This window comes from Acomys russatus, chromosome 19 (assembly GCF_903995435.1).
Source record: "Acomys russatus chromosome 19, mAcoRus1.1, whole genome shotgun sequence".
NCBI classification, from domain to species: Eukaryota; Metazoa; Chordata; class Mammalia; order Rodentia; family Muridae; genus Acomys; species Acomys russatus.
The window spans coordinates 28931686-28955737 of NC_067155.1; the positions used below are offsets into that span (position 1 = coordinate 28931686).

Consider the following 24052-nt stretch of genomic DNA (forward strand, 5'->3'; position numbering starts at 1 on the left):
ATCTCTCCAGCCCCTTGTTTGTTCATTTTTGAGACAGGTTTTCATAATGCAACCCTGGCTAGCCTGGACTCACAGTGATTTGCCTGCCCCTGCCTCCTAAGTGCTAGGATTAAAAGTGTTTGCCACCATGACCAAATGGCTTTTTCTTTTCTTTTTTCTTTTTCTTTCTTTCTTCCTTCCTTCCTTCCTTCCTTCCTTTCTAAGGTATATTTACTTTTGCTTGCATGTATGTGCAGCAAGTGTATGCAGTAACCACAAGGGTTGGAAGAGGGCATCAGATCCCCTGGAACTGAAGTCACTGTTGTAAGCAACTGTGTGCATGCAAGTGGGAGGTGGGGGGTGTGTTCCGGGAACTCATTATGCAGATGAGGCTGGCAACTCCTTTTTCTTTTTTTAAACTTACTTTTATTTTATGTGCATTGGTGTTTTGCCTGCATATATGTCTGTGGGAGGGTGTTGGATCTTGGAGCTACAGACAGTTGTGAGCCACATGTAGTTGCGATCCTCTGGAAGAGCAGTCAGTGCTCTTAACTGCTGAGCTGTCTCTTCAGCCCCTTTTCTTGTAGTTATTTGTCATAGCCATTAAAAACAGATGGTTCAGACGGCAGTGCCTTCTGCCAGCTGTCCTGTGGCCTCTATGTGCATGCACCCCCCAAATACAAAAGAAATAAATAAAAACACAATATAAAATGACTCGGAAAGGAAACCTTAGACTCTAAAATAGTAGGAGACCCACTCCACCCTCAGTCCATCCTCCACCTCACAGTCTACACAGCCCAGGCTGTCCCAGAACTCAAAATCCTCCTGCCTCAGGCTCCCTGGTTGCTTGGGTCGCACTGACTTGGGTGCAGAGGGGGAGCTTTGACCTCAGGTGAAGCAAGGCTTTAGAGGAGCCCAGGGAACTCCATTTGGACAGCTGTCTCTTCCAGGAATGTGCACACAGTGCCTTGGGCTTTGCTGCATCTCTGGTTTCCAAGAAATGCTGCCTCATATAGACCACTTAGGAAGATAGAATTGGGTGGGGCCAGGAGAGCATCTTCCATTAGCACCTGCTGGTTCTCAGGTCCCTCCTCACCCTGCATCAGGTTTGCTGTGTCCTGGGCATGGCTGACTGGACTGGAGGGAGTGGGAGAGCTTCTCTAGCAGCTCCCTTTTGTCGCAAGGGCCAGAAGGACCTGACACCAAGCGACCACAGCCTAACAGCTTGTTAGAAGGACAGAAGGGAAACTTCCCGCCTTGCTGTGTAAAGTGGTCAAAGCCGGGAGGTGGGGGTGGGGTGGGGGATGTCCGCCAGCAGCCTCAGCCCATGGCATCTCAACCCAGTTCCCAAGGGCACTCAGTGGCAGGCACATCCACCGTCTCAAGACAGAACATTGCATTGGCAATTGAGAGTGTTCCTTACGAAAGTCTGGATCCCGGTATGATGAGCACCGGTAACCCCAGCACTCAGGAGCTGAGGCAGGAAGGTCCCAAGCCTTGCCCAGCGGGGAGCATGCCCAGTGGTTACTGCTGGGGTTCCGCTTATTCACTCCCCTCTGAGCTGTGTCAGCCCTCAAGTATAGCAGAACTGTAGCCAGCTCTACTGAGATCTTGCATACAGTCAGTACCTACCTTTGCAAATTCAAGTCCATGTGTTTACAGAGAAGCTCCAAACGTCAAGGGCTGAGCACAGCGGGGTCTCCAGGCCAGCACTCGGGCTGCTACTTCAGCTCTCTCTTGGAGTCTTCAAAAGGGCCACTTTCTTTGCAACTATCTTGACATCCTCTGAGACCTCTGCTAACTGGGCCCCAGTGGAGAGTAAACCACTGCGCAGGGCCTGTGGTGGAGGCCCAGGTGGAAGAGTGTCAGCTGGTCAGCTGGCAGGCACAGGGCCCTGGATTCCATCCTCAGCACCACGTAAGCCAGGTATAGTCAAACACACTTGTAATCCTAGCACTCTGGACGTGTAAGCCAGAGGATCGGTTGTTCAAAGTCATCCTTGCTTACATAGTGAGTTCCAGGCCAGCCTGGGATTCATGAGACCCTGCTTCAAAAAGACAAACATAAAATTGCCTGTGCAGTGGATGAAGAGATAGCTCAACACTAGGCTACTCCATATTTGTTTGTTAATTTGGTGTTGGGAGACAGGGTCTTGATAGATAGTCTTGGCTGGCCTAGAACCTACCACGTAGACCAACCAGACTAGCCTCAAACTTAAGGCAATCCTCCTGCCTCCGTGCCCCAAGTGATTCTGCCACTCATGATATTTTCACCTAGAGTGACCCTTAGTCCTGCCCATCGTACGTGACACTGAAGGTGGAAATCTCTCAGGCTGGGCACAGGAGTCTCTAAGCCAAGATGTCAGTGGCCCCCCTTTCCTCTTTTCATGGACAGGGCACAGGAAAGAGACTGGATAGGCCATGGTTCCCCAGAGCATGCTCTAATGACTTTGCTCCTGAGTGGAGGAAGGATTCTCAACAGCTTCTCAGCTGTCCAGTACAGCGTTCTGCGCACCAACTTTGCAGAAGGAATGCAGTGCTCCAGCAACAGTCACCAGATGCCCCTGGTCCCCATGAGGCGTGTTATGTTGTTTTGTACCTTGAACTTCAATCCTGTCTCAGCCTTACTGGTGCTGGGACTATAGGTGTGCACGGCAGGCCCAGCTCAACCCACGGTTCTCTCTGGTTGAAGATCGTAGAGGATGGTGCGGTGTAAGGAACTGAGACCCGGGGCCTGATCCTAAAAACAGGCTAATCTAATGGTGATGGACCTGTTTTTTTCTGCTAGAAACAGAATATAAAGAAAAAAAAAAAACCACGTTTGCACACTTGGGATTCGTCTTTAATCTTTTTAGCAGACAACGTATCTACTTCCCTTGCCCTTTAAGTCAGTGTGACAATGTTCCGTGATAAACTACTTAAAGGAAGCTTTGGTCAAAAATGGAATGAGAAAGCAAAATCAAAACAAAACAAAGTGAAAGAAAACACAGCAGCAGCAAACCAAACCACTGCTGTCTTTAAAATCCACAACATCCACACGAACACACACTAGTTGCTTGATCAGTGCGACAGTGTTTCCATGGGCTGGAGGGTCTCACCACATGCGAACGGCAGAGTGTGCTCAGCCCGTCCCTCATGCTGGATGGCGGAGGCTCACTTTTCACATTATCCGGAGGCCTTGGATGGAAGACTCTAGGGTCTTGAGAAAAGTAGAATACTGATCAGTCCTGAGACGGGCTGCCTGCTTTCCCTGCCACACTGCTGCATTCCTCCACGGTGGGTGCACAGGCCCACTTCCTCACGCTGCACTCTCCAGGCCTCATCTCCACGCTGGTTCCCCACAAGGCTTGTATCACCTCACTCCTGCATATCCTTCCTTCCCCCCTTTTCATTTTTTTTCAAGAGTGCTGGGGCTAAAGGCATGTACCACCATTGCCGCCTTCTTTTTTTGGAGACAGGGTCTCACTCCATCATCTTGGCTGGCCTAGAACTCTAAATAAACTACTAGGCTGGCCTCCAACACACAGAGATCCACTTTCCTCTGACCCCTGGGAGTAAAGATATACATCACTATGCCTGGACTTTTAAGCTTTATTTATGTAATTTGGTTGTTTTGTTTTTCGAGACAGGGTTTCTCTGTGTAGCCTTGACTGTCCTGGACTCACTTTGTAGACCAGGCTGGCCTCGAACTCACAGAGATCCACTTGCTTCTGCCTCCTGAGTGCTGGGATTAGGGGCGTGCACCACTTCACCTGGCTCATTGATGTATTTTTGTGTGTATGATGTTTGCCTGCAGGTATGTGTGGTGTCTTTGGAAGCTGGAAGAGGGCTCAGATTCCTGGAACTGGAGTTACATTTAACTGTGAGCTGCCATGTGGGTGCTGGGCACCGAACCCTGAGTGCTAAGCAAAAGGTCTTAACTGCCGAGCCACCAATCAGGCCCCTAGAGTAGTCTTTGTGTTACCACATCTGGCACGTGTGCATGTATCTGTATCTGTGTGTGTTCTGTCTTCTTAGCTCATTGCGTTATTTTTTGGGGAGGCAAGGAAGGTCCTATTCTCTAGCACAGACTGGCCTCAAGCTCAAAGCAATCCTTCTGCCTCAGCTTCCCAAGTGTAGATATTACAGGAATGAGCCCCATGGCCAGTTGTGTTTATTAAATAAGTTGGTGTGAACTATAAAAATGTCTATACACAGAAATGTGGGCTAGTGGCCAACACAGGGCCTGCTTCAACCATGGCATCAAGTTTTCTTAAGAACAACAGTATCCAGGAGACATCAGCCACCCAGCTCTTCTGCCATACACAGCAGCTGACAGTATCCGGAATTCAAGGGCTAGGGGAGTTCAGTGGAAGAGTGCTCTGCTAACATGTGTGAGGCCCCAAGTTCCATCCCCAGTGCTGCAAAAAACACCACCAGGAAGACATACCTTGAAATCCCAAATTGTCATGGCTCCATCAATGCCTGTAGTGCAAAATTTGCGACAATCTTGCTTGTCCACCTCATAAATAGACACTTGACTAGAAGAAAAGCAAAATGAAAAGATCATGAGGCCTGTGGTGCAAGTGAGCCCAACCATCCTTACCAACAGTAAGGTCCACTGAAGGAGATGCACTCTCTTCTCACTCTTGAATAGTAACATGCCCATCAGTATTGGGCCACAACAATCAGAGTCAGAAAATATCCTAAAGCTAGCGAGGTGATAGATTATGCTCCAGATACCCATCAGGGTTACGTAGCTTGTAAGACTGTCTCCAAACAGGAGTGGGCTCACTAGCTTGGGATGTAGCTCAGCTGGCAGAGTGCCTGCCTAGAACACATGATGGCCTGGTTGGATCCCCAATACCACATAAATTGGGTGTGTTGGTACATGCTTGTAGCCCTATCAATTTGAAGGCGGAGGCAGAAGAGATTAGAAGTTCAAAGTCATCCTCAGTAACATAACAATTCTATACCCCTCTATTCTGCCAATAATGAATCTAACCTAAAGCCAACCTAAGCTACATGAAATCCTACGTCACAGAGAGACAGAAAGACAGACAGAGACAGAGGCAGAGAGACCGAGACCAGGAGAAGGAGAGATGATGGCCTCGGCATGCGATGGTAGGAGTAGGGGCTCAGAAGTGATGCAGATATGAAAGAATTGTTTTGTATTTTGAAATGCAGGCATGAGCAGAGCATGACTGAAGCCAAACAGATCCCCAATAAGCCCTCTGTAATCAATTTGCTAGGACAGCCAGAGCACAAGGCCCTGAGCCTTCCTTGCCTTTGAAATTCGTCTTAAAGGGGATGGTGCTGTGGCTCTGTGGTAGAGTGCTTGCCTAGTGAGTCTTGGGTCGTGGGTTCAATCCCAAATCCAGAACAACAAATAAAAAATAAACAAGAGAACTCATTGACACACTAATGTCAGCGGCTGGCAGTCTGTCCCGCAGATGCTAGCAGAGCTGAGAAGACAGAGGAAACAACCTGTATGGAATGCTTCCAAGACTGACTCTGCAGACTGTCTTTTCTTCCCCACCTCAAATGTCCAGACTAGAGCCTGCCCCTCTAAGGAAGGAGACAACAAATTACAGCACACAGAGATGATTTTTGTACAGCCTGTGAGCTGAGAATGGCCTTTACACATTATTATTACTATTTCTTCATCTAACTTGTGTTGTGTGTGGTTTCACCATGTAGATTCTGGGGAGCACATTCAGGTTGTTAGGCTTGGCAGCAAGCGCCTTTATGTACTGAGCTGTCTCGCTGGCATTGTACCAACACTCTTGCCTCAGCCTCCCAGGTACTGAAGCTCCAGGCCTGTGGCACCATGCCCAGCATGAGCCTACCTCCTACACGCACTGGCAGACTACCCAGCCAGCCAGCCTTCTCTCACAGGAGCCACACTCCTCCTTCAGAATGCTGGGTGCCAACTGCATCTGGCAGGGCACATGATGAGGTGGCAGCCACCTACTTTATGTTGTTGTTTTTTGGTTTTTCAAGACAAGGTTTCTCTGTATAGCCTTGGCTGGCCTCGAACTCCCAGAGATCTGCCTAAGTGCTGGGATTACAGGAGTGCACCACCACGCCCAGCTCCTTTGTTGTTTTTTGAGATAGGGTTTCACTGTGCAGTCTGGCCTTGAACTCAGAGATTCACATCTGCCCCTGCCTCATGAATGGTGGGATTAAAGGCCCCTGCCACCACACCCAGCCAACTGCCTCTCTGTCAAACTGAAAATAAAACCTTAGCAAGCAGCTGGGAAGGCACAGGCTCACTACTGCTCTCATTCCTTCAGCAACACTGGGGCCTGGCGCACAGAGAGCTGTTGTAGGAAAGTGTCAAGAGCGGGCACACTGGCCAGCCAGTTCTCTACAGAAGCCCAGGCCCAGACAGCCGGTGGCACCTACGTGATGCTGTTCTGGTGCAGTGTCTCCAAGGCTGTGTTGCGGTCCTCCGTCGTGGCCCTTTTGTCCATGTTGCGAAAGCGTTCCATGGCAGACATGTTGCGCTGGATGCTCTGTTTTGGGACGTCCAACTTTGACACAAAGGTCAAACAGCCGTGGTCGTCGTAGTTAAAGAGCATTGGGCAGCAGTCGTGACCCTGAAAAGGGAGGTCAGTCAGCACAAAGAGCCCCTTCTCACCTGCCAACCCTGGCAGGGTGCTCAGAGCTGTGGCCTCTCTTCCAACCTGACTGTCTCTGAAGGGAGGTGGCCCCGTGCCTGTCACAGGGTATGCATGACTTCTGGATGGAGATGCACGTGGCATACAGCGAGGATCGCAAATACTTACAGCAGCCACAACGCTGTTCTCCGAGACGAATGACACACTCAGCAGTGGCAGGAACTCCGTTTTCAGAGTTGAAACCCTGAACACAAGAACACTTGTTACACTAGGGGGAACCACACCCACGGCTCAGAGGACAACAAAGGTCTCATTCTCAAAGTAGCTTCTGCAGTGTTAGCCAACACTTCTCTAAAAAGAGCCCTTTGACCTCTCCTTACAAGAATCTCAAGTATGAGGTAACCCCAAAGTGACCTTTAGAAACTTTAGAAACCTTGAGCGTAATGTAAAGGGCAAGGCCCTGGTTTGCTCCCTAGCACCCTCAATCAATCGATCAATCAATCAATCAAAAGTAAAGGGCTAGCTCTCCAGCCTGTGCCCTCTGCCCCTTGCTAAGGCGTCTCTATTCCTCTCTGCCTCTGTCCTAGCACACTGGCGCTGCTCCTCTATTGTATCCAAGTCCTCAAACCTTGGCTCTGACTGTGGCCCTGGCCTACAATGGCTTCTCCTCTCTTACCTGCCATGAGTCGTTCCTGTTACTACTGCTGGTGAGACACACCAGTGCTGGCCCCATAGAGACACTTGCTGGCAGCCATGCTGAGTCACTGCTATGAGATGAATCTTAGTGTCAGTGAGCTCACACTCAAACAGGCCTCTTCTGTGTGCGCACACGTGTATGACTGTGTGTTCATGAGTGTGTATGTGTGCACATGTGTATGCATACGTGTGTGTGTATTCAGATGTGTATAACTACCCATGGCAGAAAAACACCTAATGCTAAACTATCAGCATGTTACTTCATGAAAAGATGATGTAATGTGTGTACACCTACATTGGTGAATGTGGAGGCCAGAGAAGATATCACTCTCCTTCTGTTATTCCCTCAGAAAGGGTCTCTCAGTGAACCAGAAGCTCAATGTTTTAGCTATACTGACTGGCCAGCAAGCTCCCAGGATCTGCCTGTCTCTGCCCCTAAATGCTGTGGTCACAGTACATGGCCATGCCTGACTGGGGATTTGAACCCAGGTACCCACACTACAGGATCTGTTTCTGAAAGCTAACTGCTGCAGGCCGGTGGCCCACACCTATAACACCAGCACCCGGGAGGCAGAGGTAGGTGGATCTTGAGCTACAGCCCAGTCTGAGCTCCACAGTGAGCTTGAGGCCAGCCCGGGCTCAGAGAGGCCCTGTCTCAACACATACACACCACCCCCACAATCCTAGATAGCCGCTCATGTCTCAGGAGGCCCCTTAGTCAAACAGCTACAGAATTAAAGGACTAACTCATTATCCGAAAGCTCATGCTAGAGAAGAGGAGGGCGGAGTGGACAGGGCTGGAAGGGCAGCTTCTAGTCACTGTGAGTGCAGAGGATTGATGCAGCAAGTGCTGAGAGCCGTAGGTGCTACAACAGCCAGCACAGCACCAGCACTGCCATTAAATAACACTGAAAGCCAGAAGGAAGAGTATTGTGCTCAAAACAACAGGACTGCATGCGCACGTGTGTGTGTGTGTGTGTGTGTGTGTGCGTGTGTGTGTGTGTGTGTGTGCGTGTGTGTAGTAAGAGGACAATTTGTGCTAGTGTGTGTGTGTGTGTGTGTGTGTGTGTGTGTGTGCGCGTGCGTGTGTAGTAAGAGGACAATTTGTGCGTGTGTGTGTGTGTGTGTGTGTGTGTGTGTGTGTGTGCGTGTGTGTAGTAAGAGGACAATTTGTGCGTGTGTGTGTGTGTGTGTGTGTGTGTGTGTGTGTGCGTGTGTGTAGTAAGAGGACAATTTGTGCTAGTGTGTGTGTGTGTGTGCGTGTGTGTGTGTGTGTGTGCGTGTGTGTAGTAAGAGGACAATTTGTGCTAGTGTGTGTGTGCGTGTGTGTGCGCGTGCGTGTGTAGTAAGAGGACAATTTGTGCTAGTCAGGTCCCTTCCTTTACAAAGTGGACACCAAAGGTCAAATCAGGATCATCGGACACCTTTACCCACTGAGACATTCCCGCTTGGTGTATTATGGGTGTTACTATGTAGGCCACGCTGGCTTCAAACGCATGACCCCCGTCTCAGCTTCCTGAACGCTGGGATTATAGGCTTGCACCACCATGCCTGGCTTATCTGGAGGAGTATAAGCTTGACACCCAGCCCAGGTTACACAGGAATTCTAGATCATAGTTTTAACATGGTGACCTTTCACAAAAGAATTAATATAGTAAATTCAGAGGAGGAGAGAAAATACCACCTCTGAAATATGTTTTGTGCCTCTGACCACGACTGTTTCCACACACAGAGTGGCCAACCCAGAGACCAGCACAACGAGCTTTCCTTAACTACCCACAGGAAGGGCTCAGTGCAAAGATTCCTGAGAGTAGGGCTCCAGGCGCCTTCCTTTGCTACTGAGCCAACTTTTGCTCCCACGTCTGATACGGTACTTCAGGCTGAGCCAGTGACACACTCAAGCTCTTCCTGCAGACGCTTCAGTGGCATGAAGGCAGCACTGTTGGTGACGGCATGGATAAGCACGGATCTCTTTTGGGTGGTGTAGGAAATGGAACTGAAGATGTGTGCATGCTAAGCAGGTGCAGCAGCCTCAGTCCTGGCTTCCTGAGACAAAGTCTTGGTATTTAGCCCAGGCTGGCCTTGAACTCATGGTCCTCCTGCCTCTATCTCCTGAGTGCCAGCAGTATAGATGTGAGCCACATGCTCAGTCAGATTTCCCTCATGGCTGGTGGGTCCCACTGAGACTTCTGTGGTGCTGTCCTCCAGGCTTCACAGCGTCACCTTCGTCAGAGCAGCTTCAAGGTCAGGCCTGTTAGCTCTTGGCACTGCCTCATAGTTGGGGTAGGCTACTGGACCCTCCCTGGGACCCCAGCCGCTCTGTGCTGTGCCTGCCATCGAGCTGTATCTAACTAACATGTATAGGGTGTAGATGGCTACCTGAAGTAGGGAGGTCGCATCTGTGCCTTATGGACAGGTCATCGTCCATGCTAGGTGAGATTTTGTTTTTTAGTGCTGTGGCTGCTTTGGGGTCATCCACGCCCCTGTGAAGAGCCTCTCACCTCTGCTCTGTACATGAGCCCAGTACACTCATTGGTCGGGAAGTTGGATCTTGGTGGCATTATCCTTTGGTTGTCATGTGGCACTGCATCAGGTGAGTGGGTGTTTGTTCACACCTCACAAGACACAGAAGACCCTGGCTGTTCTGAAGGGACCCCTGTTAGCAGCACACCAGAGGGACTACCAGTACTGCCACCAAGCAGTGTTTCTGGAAGCCCCAACTCCTTGAAGTCATTGGCAGGTATTTAGACCTGCCTATAACTCTCAAGGTAGCTGCAGCTGTTGGGTGTTTGCATGATACCATGAGAGGGCAGCCTCAGCGTGGTGCTGAGAGTTTACACTCCGTGTCCCTCCCTCCACGTGCAAGGCAAATACTTACTGCACGCTTTTTGAGGCGTCAGCAACAGACACGGTGCTGTCATGGCTGACCCAGGCCAGGCGGCTCCCACTGGCAGAGAAGCTGACTCCATGCACCCAGCCGCCAGTGCCACTGCCACCAAACTCAGACATCAGTTGACCAAAAGGCATCTTGCTGCCCCAGGGTGTGCTGGCTGGCTTCTCATCTACCTCTTTAATGTAGGCAGAGAACACTCTGTTGTTCAAAACATAGAAAATGAAGAAAAAAGCAAATGAGAATGGGTGAATACGGAAAAAGGTACCTGCACCACAGAACAAAGTCCAGAAGAAAGGATCAGCTTGAAAATAGTAACACACGATGGGCAACTTCAGATCTGCAAGCGGCTCCAGACACACACGAGGAGGCGCTGCTGTCACCCCGTGTCAGACTGTGCAGACAGCAGGAGTGTCCTTCTGCACTGACTACAGCGGCACGGTCAGCACTGCACTCTTAGGAGCCCACACTCAGTGGCAGGAGAGGAACTGCCTATACCCTAAAACAAGCCAGGTATCAACTCACTTAAAGACAAATAAATGTGTTGGTGAGCTGAGCAGTGCACAGGAGGCAGAGGCAGGAGGGTCTCTGTGAGGGCAAGGCCAGTCAAGGCTACATAGTGAGACTGTCACCCAAAACAGTGGGGGGTCTTCGGGGGCCAGGGAGATGGGCAATCAGTGAAGTGCTTGCCCCTGTAGGCAAGGGCTGGCTCCCCACTTCGGGTCCACTGTCACCTTATGGCAGAGAGAGAGAGACAGTCTGTGATGAAGTGGGTCTCTCACAGCCGATGGCCTCGATCTCTTTCTAACTCCTGTCACTATCTGCTTCCCCACAGCTGGGTGTAATGTGTGTTAGCCCAGCCTGAGAAAGAGGAGAGGACAGAAGACCGGAACCAGCCTTCTAGTCTCTTCTGACTCCTCTTTAGAAAACACTGAACCTATGTGGTGTCCACTCTTAACTCCAGCCCCCTGGACAGTAAAGCAAGAAGACCATAGTCCGAGGTGGCCCAGCTAGAAGGAGGGAGGTGGAAGGAAGAGTAAAAAGAAACTGAACTTTTAGATTCCCTAAAAGAACTCTGAGCTGGCGATGGTGGTGCACACCTTTAATCTCAGTACTTGTGGGGGTGTAGGGGTGAGGCAGAGACCGGCAGATCTCTGAGTTTGAAGCCAGCCTGGTCTGCAGAGGGAGTTCTAGGACAGCCAGGGCTATACAGAGAAACCCTGTCTTCAAAACAAACCCTCTGGTTCCCTAAGCCCAACTCCAAATGACAGTGGTAGCTGAGGCTCTGGAAGGCTAAGGGTATCAGGAAGTGGAGGGCGTGAGCTCCTCCTGGGTGTGGGGTCCGGTCAATGTGTTCAGACAGTACCATCTTGCTTTTCAAGGAAGCTAGAATGACTCTGGATAAATAACAGGCCACAAACTCCTGAACATAAAGCTCATAAGACTACCATAACTCCATCTTCACAACCCAGCTTTTACTTCTTAGTTTTTTCTTATTTGCAGTGTTGAGGATGGAACCCTGGGTTTTGCTATGTGCCAGGCAAGTGTTCTACCACTGAGCCACACCAGTTCCTCAATTAGGGATTCTTTTTGTTTTTCTAAAGTTATTTATTATCATATAGACAGTGCTCTGCCTGCACGTACACCAACATGCCAGAGAGGGCACCAGATCTCATTATAGACCGTTGTGAGCCACCACATGGTTGCTGGTAAGGAACTGAACTCAGGACCTTTGGAAGAGCAGCCAGTGCTCCTAACCTCTAAGCCATCTCTCCAGCCCTCAATTAAGGATTCTAGGCAAGTGCTTGACCACTGAGCCACACCATCCTTGCTTTTTGTTTTATTTTGTAATTAAGCCTAAATACAAATGTCTGGTCAAGTTTTCTGGAAATTTCTCACATAGGTCAGTGCTTCTTAACTTTCCTAATGCTGCAACCCTATAACACAGTTCCTCAAGTTGTGGTCACCCACACCCCAACCATAAAATTATTTTTGTTATCACTTCATAACTATAATTTTGCTGTTATATACTGTAATATAAATACCTGTGTTTTCTGATGGTCTTAGGTAACTCTTGTGAAAGGGTCATTCAAGCTCCAAAGGGGTCACAATGCACAGGTGGAGAAACACTGACACAGGTACGCAAGGGGGTGTATGTCTCAACTCTTCTCCCAATTAGTCAACACAAAACAGTAACTAATTATTTGCTTTTCTTTTCTTTTCTTTTCTTTTTTTTTTTTTTGATTTTTCGAGACAGGATCTCTCTGTGTTAGCCTTGGCTGTCCTGGACTCGCTTTGTAGACTAGGCTGGCCTCGAACTCACAGTAATCTGCCTGCCTCTGCCTCCCACGTGCTGGGATTAAAGGCGTGCGCCAACCACACCCGACTTTTTTGTTTTTCTTTTACTAAAGGAAGAATGACTTTTTTTTTTTCTTCAAGACAGGGTTTCTCTGTGTAACAACTCTGGCTATCTTGGAACTCGCTCTGCAGTCCAGGCTGGCCTCAAACTCATAGAGATTCACCTGCCTCTGTCTCCCAAGGGCTGGGATTAAAGGCGTGTGCCACCACTGCCAGGGAGAAGAACGACTTTTAAAAAGCAATCCATGGTATGATTCCTCAAGCTCTTGGCAGTGTGGCAAGTCCCCTCTAGACTTGTGCTAATGACAGATAAGATACTGTGTACCAGTTCACTGGCTTTCTTTTCTCCCTTTCTTCATTTCTTTTTTTCAAAGGGGTCTCCTATAGCCTAGGCAGGCCTCAAACTCATTATGTAACAGAGGATGACCATGACCTTCTGATCTTCCTGCCTACACATCCATAGTGCGGGGGTTACAGGCCTGCAGCACCACGCCTGGCCTATGCAGTGCTGGGGGATGGAAATCAGGGCTTTGTAAAAGCTAAGCGAGTATTCTGCCTGCTGAGCCACACCACAACTCCTACCTCCTTTTCTAGACCAGTAAGTGCCCTGTGTCACCGAGTGGCTCACAGTGCTGTGCTTTACACAGAAAGGGACCCTACGGACACAGGGCAGAGCTGAGCCACAGGCAGCTCAGAGCTCATTATCCCACCTGCATTTGAAGTCACAGGAGCCTGCAGCCAGCAAAACATTGTTGGGATGCCAGTCCAGGCTGAGGACTGTGGAGCGGATCGGCTTCTTAATGTGCTTGCTCACCCACCTAAGAAAGAAGAAAACCTTTACACTGTCTTACAAACAAAAATGATAGCTTTTTAAAGCCACCCCCAACAAACCCACTTCAAATAAGACAAGTGAACTATACACTTAGAATCCCCAAGAAATGCTAGCTACATTCATTGAAGTAAAGCCTGTAAGTAAAGTTATTTTTAATGTTCTAATGATGCCCTTTGATTTATGCCTGAGTATTTTTTATGGGCTACCTAAAATGCACAGCTGCTGCTGCTGAAGGGTGGCCCAGATGCTTGCCTTCTGTTAGATAAGAGCTTCCTACACACAGTTCACTGGCCTTCGACTTGCTACGTACCCCAGACTGGTCTCAAACTCAAGCTAGGATTATAGGTGTGTGGACCACACTGGCCTGATGAACCGTCCTAAGCCGAGAAACTTCACAGACTACAGCTTATTTTCAAAGACTACATCTGAGGCTACAGTAAGGTCTAATTTACTGATTTAGGGGACAATCTCTCAATCAATACAAACAGTAAACAGTTCCTGTGGTTGAAGTCAGTCAGGAAGAAATATTTCCTATATGAATTAAGGAAAGTTGGGCGCTGGAAAGGGAGGGATGGAAATGAAGGAGCTGAAGGAGGAAAGGAAGTAGGGGAAGAAGGAAGGGAAGGCAAAGACAAAGGAAGATTAAAAGAAAAGATGTGGGAACTGAGTCATGTGCACAGGAGAGACGACACTAATGCAGGTTGAGGAACTGAGTGGGAGAAAGCACTGTGCAGCCTGGGAAGGGGCCGCTGGAGCCAAGTAAACGCAGAGCCTCAAAGGGTCCTGGAGCACAGCCACGCCAAGTGTGGACCATACAAAGAGGGGCGAGAGAGGGCGCAGCACTGCTTACCAGTCATTTTCAGACTCAAAGTAACAAACAGAGATGAGCCGGGCTCCACTCCCCACAGCAAACTTGTTCTCAAGTGGGGACCACTTCACAAACGTGGCCGCACGGTTGATCCTCAGGATGACCAGGGTGGGCTTCCAGATGCCATCCTTCTGACTCCAGACATATGCGTTGCGATCCGCCCCGCAAGTGACTATACGGTCGCTCTTAGGAGCCCAGTCAATACCTGCAAATGAGGCACAGGTCACTTGCTTTGCCTGGCCAATGACAAGGGACTGGGCTCTTGGCAGGTGGGAGCTGGGCCTGGGGTGACTGTGGGCTTGGTGGTTTCCTCCCACCCTTATCCTGTCTACGGTCACCACCTCACACAGAAGCAAGGCTGTTTTTCTCGTCAGTGTGTGGAGGACGGGGCATCCTTCTGAAGCCAGGTAGAGAAGAACTGGGGATTATCGTTTTCCTTTGGGGCAGAGTATCAAGAAGCCCAGGCTGGTCTTGGCTTTACTGTGAAGCTGAGGGTACCCTTAAACTCCCGCTCCTTCTGCCTCTGCCTCCCCAGTGCTGGGAATAACGGTGGGAACCACCTCACCCAGCTATAATAAAGTGATTCTGGGTTTGCTTTTCCATGTTTGCACATGTTCCCATGTGTGGCGGAGGCCTGAAATTGTCATCAAGTGTCTTTCTTCATCGTTTCCCACCTTTATTTACTGAGGCAGGATCTCACTTAACTCAAGCACATCAGTTCCTGCTAATCTAGCTACCCAGCTCGTGCTGGGGAATCCCCCACTGTTAGGAGAGCTAGGATTATGGGCAGCAGCTGGCCCAGCATTTATGTGGGTTCCAGGGTTTTTGTTTTGTTTTTGTCTTTTGAGACACGGTGTCTATGTGTAACAGTGGGCTATCCTCGAACTTACTATGTGGACCAGGCTGACCTCCAACTCACAGAGATTCAGCTGCCTCCGCTTCCTGAGTGCTGGGATTAAAGGCATGTGCCACCATGCTTGGCTTCAGAAAACTATTTTTAATCCCAGCACTTGGGAAGCTGATGCCGGTGGATCTCTGTGAGTTCCAGGCCAGCCTGGGCTACAGAGTGAGTTCCAAGACAGCCAGGACTACACAGAGAAGCCCTGTCTCAAGGGGGAAAAAAGAAGTAAAGTTGGGCAGTGGTCACATACACCTTTAATCCCAGCACCTGGGAGGCAGAGACAGGCAGATCTGTGAGTTCAAGACCAGGATGGTACTGGGTGTGGTGGCGCACGCCTGTAATCCCAGCACTCGAGAGGCAGAGGCAGGTGGATTACTGTGAGTTCGAGGCCAGCCTGGTCTACAAAGTGACTCCAGGACAGCCAAGGCTAACAAAGAGAGACCTTGTTTCGGAAAAAAAAAAAAAAGAAAAAGAAAAAAAGAAAAGACCAGGATGGTGTACAAATTAAGTCCAGGACAGCATTGCTACACTGAGAAACCCTGTCTTGAAAAAACAAACAAAACAAAGCAGAAGTAGCTGAGCAGCTAGGAGTGGTGGCACACGACTTTAACTCTAACACGCAGGAGGCAGAGACAGGCAGATCTCTATGAGTCCAAGGCCAGCCTGGGCTACACAGAGTCCCCGGTCACCCAGGGCATGAGAAGTAGCTAACACTGAGGAATAAGCTCCAAACTCTGCCATATGCCACCCTCAGTTCTATGAAATACTGACAGTTTTCTAACATTTGTCAGATACCCCGCCCGCCCACTTACAGTCTAACACTGTTAATCCACGTCTGCTGGAGGTATATTTAGACTTTTCCAAGTTGTTCATATCTAAAAGATGCCATGAGAAAATGGGTCCAATTTCAAAGGACTGTAAGAGATGTCAGGAAAAGTTATGAGTAGTTCACAGATTTGGCTCTTTGGAAGAAGAGTCTTTTCATCTTAGTCTTTTCTCATTTAAAAATATTTCCTAATACTAAAATTCAAACTAAGATGAGTGTCCTTATTTGTAGGCATGAGGCCACTGGTAAGAGAACCTCAAAAGGCCAAATTTAGCCGGGCGTGGTGGCACAAGCCTTTAATCCCAGCACTCGGGAGGCAGAGACAGGTGGATCACTGTGAGTTCGAGGCCAGCCTGGTCTACAAAATGAGGCTAGGACAGCCAAGGCTACACAGAGAGACCCTGTCTCAAAAAACCAAAAGAAGAAGAAGGAGGATAAGGAGGAAGAAGATGAGGAGGAGAGGGAGGAGGAGGAGAAGAAGAAAAGGGCAAATCTACTAGTAACAAGGTTGTGGAAAGCAACAGCATTTGATGCCACACGTAGCTCCTGAGCTCACCTGGGAAAAGCAGGGAGCGTGGTGAGGAACCACAATGCCCCCAATGCTGGACAACTCCTTGTCCAAGTTCACGGAGGCTAGAGATGGACCCTGGGAACCTTACTCTATTGCTGTTCCCTTGCTTTTTTGAAACACAATCTCTCCCTCCGCCTGAAGCTTGCTGATTCGGCTTGATTGGCTAGCAGGCTGTGACTCTGCCTGGCTACCCTACTACTCAAGCCCTGCGATTATATGTGCACTCAGCCATGCCTGGCTTTTGGGGATTCAATTTCATGTGTTCATGCTTTCCTGGCAGGTACTTAATCTACCAAGCCATCTTCCAGCCACAAAGCTGAACAACTTCAAAGGATACAGAAGTTTCAAAAACATGTTAAGTTGTTTTTTGTTTATTTTTCTGATCTGGGCAAGAATATCTTTCAGCTAATCAGTATATGACAGACACATGTAGCCCAAGGTGGCCTTAAACTTCCTTATGTAGCAGAGGATGACCCGGAAACCCTGACCCTCCTCCTGCCCCCACCTCCCAAGTGCTGCACTGCTCAGAAACAACAACAAAACACAAGAGCAATCCGTAGGCAATGAGTGGGTCAGCAGTTAGGACAGGTTCATATTTGACAGCACTGAAGACATGTCACCAGTGTATGAGCACATGCACACACGCTGAACAAACCTGGATGATGTCTTCTGGGGAAGACCACAGACAGGGGCACTTCATTCTTTTCCTCTTCCCTGACACAGGGGAGCCTGTTAACTGCCACTGCGGTAGAAGGCACTCTGACATGGGCGGGGCTGCATCACTCCTGCTTCATTCTAACAACTTCTATTGCATCTATTTAGAGTGTGAGCATGTGGGCTTGCACTTGACCACATGCAGAGGTCAGGTGACAACTGGTGGGAGTTAGTTCTCTTCTTCCATGTGAGTCTTAAGGACTAACTTCAGCCATGAGGCTCGGCAATTTATGCTTTTATCCTGGGAGACATCTTACTGGCCTCAGTTACAAGCCACTCTGGCTCCTAAAACAACACAAAGGAAGATGTATTCTGCAGCAGAGATGGTCAGCCTCAATTCCTTGATGCGCACAGTTCCTGGGGTCTAGCTCAGGCCATTTGTAAAGCAGGTTCAGTGCCCTCCATACACTGTCAGAGTGCTATGTCTGTCCACCTGGGCTACAAGAAGCCTGTAACTATTAAGGGTACTATTTTTCCCCTCATATTTTCTATTAAAAAAAAAATTCAACCAGATGCCTTTAATTCCAGGACTTGGGAGGCAGAAACAGGCAGATCTCTATGGATTCAAGGCCAACCAGGTCTACATAGCGAATTCCTAGACAGCCAGGACCACACAGAGAAACCTTGTCTTCAAAAAGGTGAAGAAAAAAAATTTTTTTTAATAAAGAGAGGGAGAATAGGAAGGGAGGAAATGAAGAGAGAAAACTCAGGAAGTCTTATGGCACTGAAATGAGAAGGCCCACTTAACTTGGTGAGGCTGTTTGCTTACTCAGGAGAGCGCTTCGTTTGCAAAGCGCACCCTGAGCCTGCAGCTGCATTACCTGTGATGTGTCCATTGTGTTCCTTCAGCTCATGAGCTTTCACCCACTGACTCCCATTCTTCTTGTAGATGTGCACTTCATGATTATTGGGGCTGAGGGCGATCTCTGGAGAAAGAAGGCAGCAGAACCGTTAACACCTTGTCATCCCTTGTTATCTGCAGTGCTGGAGTTTGAGTCCGGAGAACTGCAACTGCAAAGATTTCCCGCAGGAGTTCAGGCAAGACCCTCCTATACCAGCTTTCCAAGTGCTGAAATTTCAGGCATGAGCCACCACAACTAGCCAAAATGCAAAATTTTTGTCTACCATGTTGGTACTCAAAAAGTTTTGGATTTCCAAGCATTTCAATTTATGTTTTTTCACATTAAGAAAACTCAACCTGAGCTAGGTTGTAGTGGAACATGCCTTTAATCCCAGCACTTGCGAAGCAGAGGATGGCAAATCTCTGAGTTCAAGGCCAGCCTGGTCTATGAAGTGAGTTCCAGGACAACCAAAAACAAACAAACAAATAACACCCCCAAGCCCATCAATCTGAAAATTTAAATTAGACAAAATGGTGCATAACTCAGTGGATACACTAAACCTACTGATTTGTTTTAAAAGAGTGACTTTTTTGTTTTCAAGACAGGGTTTCTCTTGTAGTCCTGGCTGTCCTAGACTCGCTTTGTAGACCTAGCTGGCCTCAAACTCAGAGATCTGCGTGCCTCCGCCTCCCAAGGGCTGGGATTAAAGGTGTGCACCACTACTTTTATATTTTTTAACGAGACTGAAATATTTGAATCCTAGAAATGACTACATGTGAAATGTATCAGCAGTATTTTTAAAGAGTGGGGGCAAAGAGGTAGGTCCATGCTAGAGTACCAGTCTAGCATTGGAGAGACCTTGGGTCAATATTGTTTGCACACACTCAGGCACATATGCACACATTAAGAACTAACACACACACACACACACACACACACACACACACACACACACAAGTAAAATTAGGGGCTGGGATGTAGCTCAGTTGGTAATGCTCTTGTCATATAAATAGGACCTGAGTTTAAACTCCAAAATCCATATAAAAGCTGGTGCAGCATATGTCCATAACCTCAGCATATGTCCATAGCCTCAGCATATGTCCATAACCTCAGCATATGTCCATAGCCTCAGCATATGTCCATAGCCTCAGCATATGTCCATAGCCTCAGCATATGTCCATAACCTCAGCATATGTCCATAGCCTCAGCATATGTCCATAGCCTCAGCATATGTCCATAGCCTCAGCATATGTCCATAACCTCAGCATATGTCCATAACCTCAGCATATGTCCATAACCTCAGCATATGTCCATAACCTCAGCATATGTCCATAGCCTCAGCATATGTCCACAGCCTCAGCATATGTCCACAGCCTCAGCATATGTCCATAACCTCAGCATATGTCCATAGCCTCAGCATATGTCCATAGCCTCAGCATATGTCCACAGCCTCAGCATATGTCCATAACCTCAGCATATGTCCACAGCCTCAGCATATGTCCACAGCCTCAGCATATGTCCACAACCTCAGCATATGTCCACAGCCTCAGCATATGTCCATAGCCTCAGCATATGTCCACAGCCTCAGCATATGTCCATAGCCTCAGCATATGTCCATAACCTCAGCATATGTCCATAGCCTCAGCATATGTCCATAACCTCAGCATATGTCCATAGCCTCAGCATATGTCCATAACCTCAGCATATGTCCATAGCCTCAGCATATGTCCATAACCTCAGCATATGTCCATAGCCTCAGCATATGTCCATAACCTCAGCATATGTCCATAGCCTCAGCATATGTCCATAACCTCAGCATATGTCCATAGCCTCAGCATATGTCCATAGCCTCAGCATATGTCCATAACCTCAGCATATGTCCATAGCCTCAGCATATGTCCATAACCTCAGCATATGTCCATAGCCTCAGCATATGTCCATAGCCTCAGCATATGTCCATAGCCTCAGCATATGTCCATAGCCTCAGCATATGTCCATAGCCTCAGCATATGTCCATAGCCTCAGCATATGTCCATAGCCTCAGCATATGTCCATAACCTCAGCATATGTCCATAGCCTCAGCATATGTCCATAGCCTCAGCATATGTCCATAGCCTCAGCATATGTCCATAGCCTCAGCATATGTCCATAGCCTCAGCATATGTCCATAACCTCAGCATATGTCCATAGCCTCAGCATATGTCCATAGCCTCAGCATATGTCCATAGCCTCAGGCAGGGTGAAGGGGCAAAGACAGGAGAATACCTGGAGCTCAATGGCCACTAGCAGGCCAGCCTAGCAAACTGAAGTATTCTAAGTTCAGTGAGAGACCCTGTCTCAAGAAAAAGGGTGGCTGAGGAGCAATTAAGGAGGACACTTGACATGGACCTCTGGCCTGCGCACAAAAGCAGCAGCACACTCAAAGCACACTTACGGGTACGATCCCTGTTCCAGGCGTGGCAGGTGATGGGCTCCAGCAGAAACTGATGCAGAGACATGATTCTTAAGGGGTTCCAGAGGTCAGAAAGCTGCAATGAGCAACAGGATAGAAAACACTTAAAATGTCATGAAATTAGGGTGTTATCTGGGATAAGTACAGCATCGATCCCTCATTAGAGAAGACCCAATGGCGATGCAGAAAGTAATCACGTATGTAACCAGGACTAGCACTGTAGCCGCCAGTGTAGACTCTAGTCTCAGGGTTATCAGTGAACTGTCAGTCGTATGTTAAAGATTGAGGCAGGGTGCTAGTCCTCACCTTGACCAAGTGATCAAAGCTGGAACTACAGAGCAGGGGCAGAGCAATGAAAACCAACAGTACTGAACAGAGGCAAAATGAGCAGCACGTAACAACTTGAAAACAATCATTTGATTCGCCATTCACAACAGGGTCCTTGTAAGAACAAAATGGGTAGTCAAGGTGGAAAGGGCTGGGGTGCAGCTCAATGGGAAAGTACTAACACAGTATGTGCAAGGCCCTGGGTTTAAATCCCACTGAGGAAAGAAGAACAGGGTCTGAAGAGATGGCTCAGCAGTTAGCAGTGCCTATGGCTATTACAGAGGACCCGAGTTAAGTCCCTGTCCCCACATTGACTGGCTCACAGCCAACTGTAATTCCAGCCCCAGGGGATCTGATGGCCTCTTCTGGCCTACATAGACACCTGCACTCACAAGGGCATCCCACCAGAGACACACAATACATTTAAAAATAAAAATAAATCCGAGTAGTGTGGTGGCACACACCCTTAGTCCCAGCACTCAAGAGGCCAAACCAAGAAGAACTCTGGGAGTTCAAGGCCAGCCTGATCTACATAGTGAGTTCCAGGCCAGCCTAGGCTATGGAGTAAGACTCTGACTTAAAAGCAAGTCAGTCAGCCAGTTATCAGTCCAACAAGAAGTTACAGGACCATGCCAGATAAACCTTGGAAGACGATCAACCCAGTTATGAAGCACACCCGCCAAACATATTCCCTCTAAATCCACTCAAGGTCTGGATCTCACTTTCAGTTTATGGGAGATAAAGGGGAAAGGACACTAAGAAATGAAGTCAAAATGGACGCAGGCCTTCAGATATACTCTGTGGTTAAGGCGCTTGCTTTACAAGCCAGATGACCTGAACTATCCCCGAAGCCCTCAGAAAAGCCAGGGACAGAAGCCCATGCCTCTGTGGTTCCAGTGATCCTTCAGGGAGATGGCAGGTGGAGACAGGTGACCCTGGCCAGCCAAGGTCACACAATGACATGCAGCAGAAGGGTCTCTTGTCGCAAACAAGGTAGAAGGTGAGGACTGGCACCTGGGGCTGTCCTTTGATGTCTGGGCATGCCGTGGCATGCTCTCACACATGCACATCACACATACTCCTACAGTTCCCATGTGCGCGCGCACATGCATGCACGCGCACGCACACAAACACAAACACATACTCACTTTCTGTTTCTCTGTAATTAAAAATCCCCAGAGGTACCCTCTAGAGAACACTTGCCTGGACTATTTTAAAAGGCAAGATGGACAGGCATGGCAGCGAATAGCCACAATCTCAGCACTTGGAGGCAGAAGGAAGAGTCTAAACTAAATTACAAAAGAGCCAGGAAAACCAAATTTTATAAAAGACAATTGATTATAATTGGTATGTTTAACCATAAAAGACACGTGTAACACATTTGAATTTGAGCTCAATTACTTTGTAACAGCATGAAGTTATCTTTATTTCCTAGCTGTGATAATGGGACTGCCCTAGGTAGGAACAAGTCTTAGCTGTGATGAAGTGAGGATGTGTTTGAGATGAAATGTCCTTTCTTCTCACTATGCAGCTTGGCTGCCTGGAACTCACTGTGTAGACCAGGCTAGGCTCAAACACACAGAGACCCACCCGCCTCTGCCTGCAGAGTTCTGTGATTAATGTCTTTTTGTGTGAGACAGGGTCTTACTATGTAGCCCAGGCTGGTTTCCAGTGAACAAGCCTGCCTTAGCTTCCTGACTGCTGCTGCATGCCACCATGTGCAGTGAGATAGGAACTGTGACACCAGCAGGAAATGAGTGGAAGAGACGCCAGAAGGCTGTGAGGCAGACAACAAGTAAACCTGATCAGCAAAAGTGAGTGAGTGGAGCACAAAAAAGAAATACTGCTAAAGGAACCCAGGGCCAAAAAGAAGTCAGTGCATCCTTGACTAAAAACACCTGATACCTATCTTTAATTGAGACGCTCTAGAGTGAAGAGATTTTGCTAGATATGGTGGTGCAATCTGTAAAATTAACACTTTGAAGGTGGAGACAAAAGGATGAATAAGTCAACGTTAGCCTCAGCTATACAATAAATGCAAGGCCAGCCTGAGCTACATGAAAAAAGAGTGAAATATTTGTTATTACATTTTGCCTTTCACATGTTCTATAAAGCAAACTGAAACTCATAAAGAGCCACTGATTTGATTTTCATACTAATTAATTTTAAAAACATGTTTTTTAACATTTTAAAAGTGTGTGTGTGTGTGTTCATATACCCAAGTGAAGATATACCCAAGCGCAGTGTCTGCAGAAGCCAGAAGAGGGCTCCTTTGGAGCTGGAGTTACAGACAGTTATGAACTGACTGAGATGGTGCTGGAACCACATCTGGGTACTCATAAACACTGAGCCATCACTCCAGCTACTTATTTGCTTTTTTTGGTGCAAAGTATGGAACACAGCACTTTGCACATTCTAGGCCTTACTTGAAAATCACAAAAAATTTTAGAAATAAATTCAAGTGAGACTGCTTTATTTGCTTTTTAAAACATAAACTTTAACCTGGCTGTGGTGGTGAATGCCTTTAACCTTTAACCTCTGGGGAGGGAGACACAGTTGGATGTCTATGAGTTCCAGGCCAGCCTGATCTACACAGTGAGTTCCAAGCCAGACAAGATTCCTTAGTAAGATTCTAACTCTTAAACAAATAAACAAACTTTCAAGATGGTGGCATGTGCTTGCAATCTCAGCGCTTAGAAGACAAAGGCAGGAGACTCACTGCTCATTCCAGGTCAGTCAGAGTTACACAGTGAAACCTTGTCTCAGAAAAACAACCAAGGGCTAGTAAGATGGTTCAGTGAATAAAGGTGCTTGGTGCCAAGTCTGATGCCCTGAGTTTGGTGCCTAGAACCCACGTGGTAGAGAACCACACTCTCCTGTGACCTTCACATATACACCATGGCACAAGCACACCCATACTCATAACATACACAAAAATAAAGCCTGTATGAGTATCACAAACAAAAAAGCTTGCGGATGAACACCTTGTGCAGCTTCTCCTTGTTTCTGACACCTGATACCTGATATGCTAACTCTTAATTTTTTCACATGTTCGTCAAAGTAACATCATATGGTGTAAGAGAGAAAGTTCAATGGTTGAGAGCACTTCTGCTGGCTGGAGAGGTGGCTCAGAGGTTAAGTGCACTGCCTGCTCTTCCAGAGGTCCTGAGTTCAATTCCCAGCAACCACATGGTG

At 48.1% G+C, this 24052-nt stretch overlaps 1 protein-coding gene across 1 annotated transcript; it reads right to left on the reverse strand.

Annotated features, from left to right (window-relative positions):
* Positions 1-2805: 2805 nt before the first annotated feature.
* Positions 2806-20642, reverse strand: Arpc1a (actin related protein 2/3 complex subunit 1A). The gene is made up of 9 exons (XM_051162897.1): positions 20513-20642; positions 18058-18162; positions 14207-14429; positions 13235-13342; positions 10155-10367; positions 6749-6824; positions 6366-6559; positions 4408-4498; positions 2806-3177 (listed from the first exon to the last, which is right to left on the reverse strand). The coding sequence occupies exons 1-9, from the start codon at positions 20574-20576 to the stop codon at positions 3139-3141; spliced, it is 1113 nt and encodes a 370-aa protein (XP_051018854.1). The 5' UTR covers positions 20577-20642; the 3' UTR covers positions 2806-3138.
* Between the last annotated feature and the right edge of the window lie 3410 nt (positions 20643-24052).

Coding starts and splice junctions, on each gene's coding strand:
- Arpc1a (XM_051162897.1), bottom strand. CDS start 20,576: ATGTCTCTGCATCAGTTTCTGCTGGAGCCCATCACCTGCCACGCCTGG. Junction 14,430..18,057: donor ACACAATGGACACATCACAG/GTAATGCAGCTG, acceptor CCTCATTTGCAG/GTATTGACTGGGCTCCTAAG. Junction 6,825..10,154: donor GACGCCTCAAAAAGCGTGCA/GTAAGTATTTGC, acceptor TCTTGTGTTCAG/GGTTTCAACTCTGAAAACGG.